Source organism: Marmota marmota, unplaced genomic scaffold (genome assembly GCF_001458135.2).
Source record: "Marmota marmota marmota unplaced genomic scaffold, marMar, whole genome shotgun sequence".
Lineage (NCBI taxonomy): Eukaryota > Metazoa > Chordata > Mammalia > Rodentia > Sciuridae > Marmota > Marmota marmota.
Window position 1 is genome coordinate 49,429,386 of NW_025999842.1, and position 9,849 is coordinate 49,439,234.

Here is a 9,849-nt window from a genome sequence, read left to right on the forward strand (position 1 = left end):
CCCCCAATAAATATTAGTTTTCTTATTTGTTTCCCCTTCCTCTACTCTATTACTGAAAAATACGAGTGTAGACATTAACCAAAAAAGAATGAGGGACTCAAAGCACAACTTTTCTGGTAGTTATGTTGTATTTATTAAACATCAGCATGTCAAATAACAATACAAAATGTGGGCAGGACTAAAGAAGAAAGAAAGGTATTGAACAGTATTCTACTGCTAGTAAAAGAAAATTGCCAATTTCTGTGATTAAGATGATGAGACATTAATGAAAGCTTGCACAAAATTTATGACCTCAATTACACATTTTCCAGTTCTTCTTTTATAAACACACATACACACACACACACACACACACACACACACACACACATAATCTCACTATAGTAAAATCTAGCAAAATTTCAACCCTTAGCTAACAAAATATTGCTTCCTGACATTACATGGGATTTTGAAATCTTTATATCCGCACTTGCTTACTAATAATTTTTAATTGTTGGTGTTTCAAAATGCACTTGATTGGACACTGGGACCAAACATTAAAGGGCTTCACACAAAGTGTGTGTGGTGGTGAGAGGGGTGGGCACTTTTCAAGTTCAAGTTCAGTCTTCATTCTGGGCCACTTTGAATAGCAAACAAGTTTTTGAACATCTTTTTTCTTCTATTTCTGGCTTTTTCCCCATCTTATTTAGTTTTCTAATTTTTCTTTTCTTTTTCTTTCTTTCTTTTTTTTTTTTTTGGTTCTAAGTAGTGGATGTGTGAAGGATTGGAGCAATTTTGATCCAAAGAGAAGATTTGTTTTTCCAAGTCTTAGTAATCAGGAGCCTTCCATGCTAACAAAAATAATGTGTGTGTGCATGCAAACACACACATGCACACACCCTTTAAACAACTTCATTCTTCAAAGTTCCAGTCCTTTTGCTTTAATTCACTCATCCATAAATAATTCTATTCAGTTTCTTTTTGAGTAAGCAAATTAGTATCATGGAAATGTGAGCTGAAAACTTTACCTAGGAGAATGTACTTAAGTGCCCTGCGAAACCAGGGATAGAAGAAACCATATATTAAGGGATTACACGTGGAGTTAAAATAGCCAAACCAGGTCAAGGCATCAAACAAAACAGCAGGAGTAGAGAAGTTCAAAAATGGATCCAGTAAAATTGTGAAAAAACAGGGAAACCAACATAACAAAAAAACACCCATCACTATTCCTAAAGTTTTGGCTGCTTTTTTGTCTTTCCTCATTTGATTATTTTGATTTTCTGGCAAGTTATTGATTGCACGAGCATGTATTCTGGATACTGCAAAAATTTTGCCATAAATCCCTACCATCATAGATCCAGGAGTGAAGAAACCTGCCATAAACAAGGTGGTCCCCCATAGCTTGTTGAACATGACTGGGCAGGAACTGGAACAAGCGACCAAGATGTCATAGCCTTCTATTCCATCAGCATAAGCCTCTGAGAAGACCACCCCAAAGGCAAAGGCTCCAGAAACTGACCAGCAGAGAAGTAGCAACCGTTTGATGACTGCAATCGTCATTTTGGTGGAATATCGTAAAGGGTAACAGATAGCATAAAATCTATCAATGGCCACTGAGCAAAGATGGAAAATAGATGTGATGCTAAGCATCAGGTCAAAACTATAATGAATCTTGCAAAATGTAAGCCCAAAATACCAGCAGTTCTCCACGGATCTGACCATACTGTATGGCATGATGGTGAATCCCAGGAGGAAGTCAGTGACTGCCATGGAGAGGATGAGGAAGTTGGTTGGTGTGTGAAGCTGCTTGAAGTAGGAAATGGAAACTATCATGGCAAGATTTCCGAACACCGTGATGAATATGGCTCCTGCCATAAGAGAATACATGGCCACTCGGGTGCCCAGGGACCTCTCATTTTCTGGACAGGATCCATTTCCATACTCAGAACAGTCGAATGTTTCCTTCAGAAAAGCAAGAGCACATGGCACTCTGTCAGAATATAGACAAAGTAATCTATGTCTTATATGTGCTTTCATAGAAAGCCTCAAGAAAGATGTAGAAGACTCCAGAAACATAAGTATGCTGAAATATTACTTGTGTCTTTCCCATTAATTTATTTATATAATTTGACTGTAGTCTTATACAATTCTAACCCAATGGGCTTAAATGATCATTATTTGTATTTTTCTCAATTCAAATTGTATCACAAATATTTAAAACTTTTACTTAATTATTTTAAGATCTGTAAATAAGAAGAAGAGGAAGGAGGGCGAGAAAGAGGAGGAAAAGAAGAAATAGGTTTATTATTGAAGTAACCGTAATTGATCTTCCTTTTTTAAAAAAAAAAACACTTTTTAGTTGTAGATGGACACAATACCTTTATTTTACTTACTTATTTTTATGTGGTGCTGAGGATCAAACCCAGTGCCTCATTCGTGCTAGGCAAGTGCTGTACCATTGAGCTACAAACCCAGTCCCCATAACTGATATATACAGAAAGAATAGTTATTAAACAACACATGCGTTTCTTCCTCAAATGAATCTGAAATACACAATCATACTTGATTAGCTTGTGTTTTATTGCCTTATGGGTCCAGGAGATTATTATTTGGAAAGAGTTTTATTCATGTGTCCCACCATTTTCACTATGCTTTGATTTTTCATGGTAGGGTTGTTTAATGGTGAGGAATCATCGAAGTACCCTAATTATCTGATGGGGTCATCATCTTCAGCAAATCATGAAGCCTTGACAAGCATCCCACCAGCCAGGGCATCTAAGGCAGAGACAGGCAGAGAGCAAAGCTATACCACTTTTACTTTTTAAAAAAAAAATTAGTTACACATGACAGTACAATGATCTTGACATATCTTCTCTGATATAAGGGTGGTGACTCAAAATGGGATAGGGAGGAAGAGCATGAGAAGATTACCACTTAATAGGGAAGAGAGGTGAGAGGGAAAGGAAAGGAGAAGGGGAATTGTATGACCAATTTTACTTCTTTAAGCAGTGTACCTCCTTGCTGTGTCTACTCAAAGCCTGTACAACAGACAACAGGCCATAATGACAATCTAATAATTTCCTGAGCAGGATCCACACAGAGGGCTATGAGCAGGTGGTTAGGGAGCTTTCAAAAAGCAAGTCAGTCCTCACTAAGAAAATACAAGTACATGCCCTCTTGTTCTGCCCACTATTTCTAGCTTAAATATAAAAAAAAAATCCACAGATTATGATTTACACCTATCTTTGGAATGTAATGTGCTCACGAGTTACAATACTTTTCTTTTTTAATGTACATTAGGAAAAAAAGCAATATGCAAAGCATACTATTAATTATGCAGAGAAGTGTTTGGTTTTTGACCTTCAATGACCTCACATCTATCAGACTTGGCCTGTTACTGACAGATTAACCAAGTGTCACTCTCTCTGATGTAAAAGCACTAATCACAAATTGAGCAAGAAATATCTATTAGAGGCTCACAATATACAAGACACAGTGAAATGAACAAGAAAGCGTATAGTCTCTGACTTCAAAAATATGAAACTGCTGAAGAGATAAACTATGTATGGCTTAAAACCTCAATGATTTTGAACTTCAGCTAAAAGCAACAATGCTAATTAACTAATCAAAGAAAGATCTAGGCAAAATGCACAACTAAAGACAAAAACTGGACAAGGTAAATTCAGTCTGGGCTAGACAAAAATATCCCAGTACAACTGTGACTTTTGATCTGGATCTCAATGTGTTAATAAGATTTTAAAAGAAGATAAAATTGCCTAATACAAATAACAGGAGAAAAGCATTTTCTCCAGGGGTAGGATATGTCTGAGGTCTTTCAAAAAGTAATGCTCAGAGATCTCTCAAATGCAAGGGTGAGAGAAGAGGTGTTTCTAATTTCATTGTTTTTTCTCAGTGTTTTTTGTCCTCAAATTTGGACAGTGATATTTAAAATAAATAAATAAAATAGTTAAGTTAGCTATCAGAGAGTAGGGGAAGATTTAAAATTAAAAAGTCTTCCCCAACTGATTTCAAAGTATGAGTTTATTGTTGGTAATTTTATTCTTTTTCCTTCCTACTCTGAGGCAAACCTCCACCTGCAGAGAACTAATGGCCTAACTGTGTGATGGGACATGTTTTAGCAATGGAACTAAAGATGGAGGAAGGAGCCATTTTTATATCTGTGACCTGGGAGATCAGATACCAGAAAACAGGAACACTACCAAACTGTCTTTGAAGTTTCTACCAAATAGCACTCTAAATGCTGTTGACAGAAAGAGGCTTATTCCTGAAAGAATTCATCAAAACATTTTGATCCAGAAATCTAAAATGTTACAACTATTTCTCAAACTATATTAATTTTTAGCAGCTAAAAATGGGAGTTTCTAGAGTTTCTAGTATATTCAGGGCATTTCATTCTGTTCCTCCTAACATTCTTACAGGGAAAAAGCAATAAGAGGCAAGGAATTGTTCCTCTGTGCTGGTACCAAGTTTTTCAACCATTTGGTATTGTATGTTTGCCACCTGCTGGACACTTAGGCATGACCACAGCAAAAGTGCAGTACTATGAAAAACAAAGGAAAATTCTGGTTACCTTTGGTATGCTCATCAAAAAGCATGGGAAGGGCTGGGAGTGTAACCCAGTGATAGAGTATATGCTTGACACATGTGAGACCCTAAGTTCAATTCCCAGATCAAAAGAAAAAGAAAAGCATAGACACAAAGGGAATTTTGTTGGTTTATTTTAAAACCACTTTACTTCTTAGAAAGTAAAGAGAAATAATAAGTTAATTATGAAAATGGCATACACACAATAATTTTGTGCTTGTGGCAACTCTACAACAGTAATTCATTGTACAATTTAATTGCAAACTTGCTCTGGTCCTGGCTTAATGACTGATAAAATCGTCATCCTACTATCCCACTTTTTGTAAAAGTTCTACTCAATTCTTAGTCTCAAATCATGGTGTACAGAGTTTGACTCATTTCCCTTTTAGTATTCAGGAACTTTTATTAACCAATCAGCTTTACATACTATAATGAGGTTTCTTTTTTTTTTTTTTAACATAGTATGATACCTAAGTGCATATCTGTATTCCTCAAACATCTGCCACAGAACAGTGAGGAGCACATTAGATAATTACTTGAAGGGCTTATCAAATACTGTTTATTCTACCTAAACATAGCCATTCTCCATGGCATATTGGACATATTTTTTTGTTGTTGTTATTTTTGGTACTGGGGATTAAACCCAAGGCCACTTTACCTCTGAGATATATCCCCAGTCCTTTAATTTGACACAGGGTCTTGCTAAATTGCTAAGGCTAATCTTGAACTTAAGATCCTATTGCCTCACCCACCAAGAAACTGGGATTACAGGTGTGCACCATCCTGCCTGGCTTTTGGCATAGTTCCTGCTGTGACATTTCACATAGGTGTTATTAATCATATCTTTCACATATTTCAATTGATCACATTTGGAAAGTTTAATGCAAAAACAATATTTTCAAGATTATATTGTTTCAGGATCATTTTTCCCTATTTTTAAAAACCACTTAATGTAAGCATGTGTAGATGTGCAAATTGAAGTATAATTAAATGAAATGTCAGACTATTTCTCCATTACTGTTGTATTTCTATAAGCTCAGGCAAAAAAGTTAAAGATTTAGAATATAGTGAATTTCTTGCCCAATCAGCTTATAAAACTATTATATCTAAATTTCTTTTCTGTTTAACTATAAAAATGAAACTTTTTTTTAATATTCCCCATGAAAATATTTAAAGTGCAAGACCAAAACACAATACAGATTTTCTGATTTTTAAAATTGTGATCTCATTTCATTTTACCTTGTCTTTAAATTTGATTAATATCTCCTTGTTACATATTTTTCTGCTTTATAATCACTTTTAAAGACATTTAAGTTTCTTTGAAGTTGACATTTTAAGTTTTAAGGATTAAATTTCAGTCTTCTTGCTAATCATTCTTTCTGCTTGCCTTGAAATTATTTTGCACTCACCCAAACAATTGATTTCTTTTTTATTTCAGTTTTCCAGTTTTATCAATTTTTAATGTTAATGAATATTAATGCATTAAATAATACATGTGAATGGCCTTAGAACAATGCTTGATGGATGTATAATAAGCATTATCAAATTTCCTTTCTTCCTCCCTTGAAAAAATTGCATTCAAGAATACAAAAAATGTTCAGAAAAATGATCAAAAAACGTTCCTGCTAAAAAAAGTAGTGTAATTGTATGTAAAAAAAGCCCATGCAACTGTTTTGGCCCTATGTTTCACTTAGGTGAACACCTGTAATAAATACATTTCTTATTATGAAGAAGTAATCCTTTCCAGTATTTTAAATATGCTTCCCAAGAAACACGTGTACTATTAAAAGGCTTCACCTTATCCTCTTCACATATTAGAAAGAATCTGCCTTTTATTACAAATTCATATTCAGTCCTGCACCTTCAACAATTTTTCTCATATCTACATATTCTCTCTGCACATTACTAATTGGAAAAAGATTCTTCATCACTTACCAACAGTGCTACTTCATCAGTAGGGCAACAATTTACTTCTGTAAAAAAAGTTTCAAGAGAGAACAAGGTGTTTTCTTTATAATCCTTTCTCTACATACCTGTTTCACTGTGAAAGCTGCCATTGTTAACTCCTTGTGGAAGAAACTTTGTCCCTTTCTATTTACTATGACTATTTATATGAAAATAGAAGACCTAAACCATTGTTAATTGGGCTGTTTTATGACTTTTTTTGTAACACTTAATCTCAAGGGAATTGGATCTGGAAGTGAAACAAACACCTTGTCATTGTTGAAGAACTGCAATGAGCCTAACACATTCTTGCCTCCTCTCAGGAGTCTCTGCTTCACCTAGATTTTCCTCACCTGCCCTGCAGAAATTCTAAGCCTGCCATTACATAAAGCCTGTAGTAACAAATCTGAACTGCTGAGTTGTGGGTGGCCCCGCAGAACATAATCCCAACCACATATAGATGGGACCAGTAGTTCAAATAGCAAAATGGATGTGTGTCCTCCAGATCTTTAGGATGATCTGGGATGGTCACAGTCCATACTGCATCTAACATTTCAGACTGAAATGTCTCTCTCTCTCTCTCTCTCTCTCTCTCTCTCTCTCTCTCTCTCTTGCATGAATGTTACTGAAATAATTTATCTCATCAAACCTCTTAGACCTGGAGGAATCGGGCATCAATATTAAATCTTTAATAACTCCCGTCGTTATGCCGAAATTTTTTCAGATGTTACTTGGTTTAAATCTATTCCTATGTGGTTTAAGTGCATATATTTTCATTTGTCTTTTCTGAAATGTGAAAGTTCATTTCCCATTGATAATTCAGATAGAGATGAAATATAACACAGGTCACTGGAACACATCAGGTCCTGCAGGAATTTAAATTATAGCTATTTTAGTGACCTCACTTTGGCCCAGGGTCACTCTGTGGGTGTGCAGTTGTGTAGTTTCATGGAGAAGAAATCTTTGAAGGACTGACACTTGGCTGAATGCTCTTTAGTCTCCCACTTGACTTAAGAGTTTTTAAGCAAGGTGCTCTACATTTTCATTTTGTGCTGGGTCCTACAAAATTTGTAAACGCTCCTCACTCACCCTCTCCCAGGAGCTCTGCTTAAGGAAGAGAAAGAACAACAACAAAAAATGTTTTTATTTCAAAGAATATTCAGTTATATTATGGCATAAAAATATAAGTGAAAGTGTTTTTAAAAATATTTACAAATATTTAGCACAAATATTAGCATAATTTTAGATCTTAATTTTTAAATAGTCAGCAAAAGACAAAAGTTGCTCTTAACTTCTCTCGCTTCTGGTAGAGATAGTGAGTCACACTGGACAAACCTTAGTTCTGTAAAGAATTACTTCATCATTCTCTATTAATTACATAACTGAGGGACAATTCATGGGGAAAGATTAAAACTTAAATATGTTTTTAAGAGCTAAACAATATATACAGAGCAAAGGGAATGAATCTTGTACCCTTTCCTTTTGAAGTTCACTATTACTGGAATATATCCAAGAAACTGAAATATAGTATTCTTTCCTTATCCATGGTTCCAGTTAACTGCGGTTCAAAAATATTAAATAGAAAATTCTAGAAATGAAAAATTCATCAATTTTAAATTGTGTGCTGCTATGAGTGGCAGATTGAAATCTCATGCTGTCCCTCTCCATCTCCCCTGAGACATGAATCACCCCTTTGTCAGCATATCCATGCTATATACACTACCCTCCTGCTAGTCACTTGTAGCCATCTCGGTTATCAGATTAACTCTTTAGATACTGGAGTGCTTGTGTTCAAGTAACCCTTATGTAGCAGCCTAACACTATGTCACAATGACTGTTATATATTTTATTTCATTTCATAATGTAGGAATTGGATCATCTTACATTATTAGAAGGTGAGCATAATAAAATTAAAATACTGCATGAGAGAGCTGGGCACTGGTGGTGCATACATATAATCTCAGCTACTCTGGAGGCTGAGATAGAAGGATTTCAAGTTTGATGGCATCCTACCAGCTCAGTGAGACCCTGTATCAAAATACAAAGTAAAAAGGCAGGTGATGTGGCTCAGTGGTAAAGCACCCCTGGATTCAATCCCCATCATCACAAAATAAGAGATATATTATATATGTGTGTGTGTGTGTGTGTGTGTGTGTGAAAGAGAGAGAGAGAAAAAATTTACATAACTTTGGCACAATAAGTTGTTATAATTGTTCTATTTGATTATTAATTATTGTTGTTAGTATCTCACTGTGCTTAATTCATAAATTAAACATTACCATGGGTATGCATGCACAAGAAAATATATGGGTTCGGTACTACCCGAAGTTTCAGGCATCCACTTTGGGGAAGGTGTGGGTTTTGGAACATATCCCAATGGATGAAGGGGGACTACTGTATACCATTTTACCAACTGGCAAGAAGGAACAATAGAGCTTCCTCAAAGGAAACCAACCATGGCAGAGTAGAAGAGGACTGATGATATACAAAGACAAAAATCTAAAAAAAAAAAAAAAAATACATGGCTAAGCAAAAAAGACATATGTCTAAGCCTCGGAAAACTTTTGAAACAACCTCTCTAATCCTGAGAACAAGATTTAAGACTAATAGCTCTGTGGTGACTCCAAGTATGATATGGTGATATTTATGGCTTACTCGTTCCTCCTAAACCATTAGAAGCTACAGTTTCTCCATATAGCCACACTCCCACACATCTTTGGGGAGGAAACCACTGCCTTGAATTTTGTGTTTATTATTTTTTGTATTCATTTAATAGCCATATTCAGGCTATTATATTTGTATAACTAAATCAGAATATTGTTTGGTGTTTAGAACTCTTTATAAAATGAGTACCAAATTCTTGGTTGTCTTTTGAACTTTGTTTTGCTCTTATTTTTTTCCACTGAACTGTAGGTAGCTGCACTACTTTATTTCACTGAAATAATTATCTGTTTATCTTTGCTCCAATCAATAGTTATTTGAATTATTTCCAATTCTTTTGCTATTGGAACAATGATATCTTGAACATTCTAGAGCAAGTCTCCTGGGACATATATTCAAGAGATTTTCTTGGAAATAGATATGAGAAAGTAATTTCAGAGACAGAAAGATTATGAATACTCATGTCCACATGACAAAAACAAATAGTAAACAAGTGATTGTACTAATTTACATTCTCACAATTGAGATATAGAATTTCTATTGACTTCCATTCAACACAAGGTATTATCAGAATTAAAGAGGAGAGAAAAGTAGTAATTTATTGTAGTCTATTTTCCTGATTACTGTGAGCATAGCTTAGCTATTGTGAATTGAGCTGCT

The 9,849-nt window shown here is 35.0% G+C and overlaps 1 protein-coding gene across 2 annotated transcripts; it reads right to left on the reverse strand.

Annotated features, from left to right (window-relative positions):
• Positions 1 to 945: 945 nt before the first annotated feature.
• LOC107153143 (trace amine-associated receptor 2) lies at positions 946 to 7,328 on the reverse strand. Of its 2 annotated transcripts, none has more exons than XM_015498667.1 (2): positions 7,300 to 7,328; positions 946 to 1,945 (listed from the first exon to the last, which is right to left on the reverse strand). In XM_015498667.1, the coding sequence occupies exon 2, from the start codon at positions 1,864 to 1,866 to the stop codon at positions 946 to 948; it is 921 nt and encodes a 306-aa protein (XP_015354153.1). In that variant the 5' UTR covers positions 1,867 to 1,945; positions 7,300 to 7,328. The 2 variants fall into 2 exon arrangements, with proteins under 2 accessions (XP_015354153.1, XP_015354144.1); XM_015498658.1 differs by lacking the exon at positions 7,300 to 7,328 and adding an exon at positions 6,618 to 6,641 and having other exon boundaries at positions 946 to 1,941.
• Between the last annotated feature and the right edge of the window lie 2,521 nt (positions 7,329 to 9,849).

What these genes read in the sequence shown, in the direction of transcription:
- LOC107153143 (XM_015498658.1), bottom strand. Translation starts at nt 6,641, where the DNA reads ATGGCAGCTTTCACAGTGAAACAG. An exon ending in CAGCTTTCACAGTGAAACAG is followed by an intron (nt 1,942 to 6,617) that starts GTATGTAGAGAA and finishes GCTTTTCTGAAG; the next exon opens with GAAACATTCGACTGTTCTGA.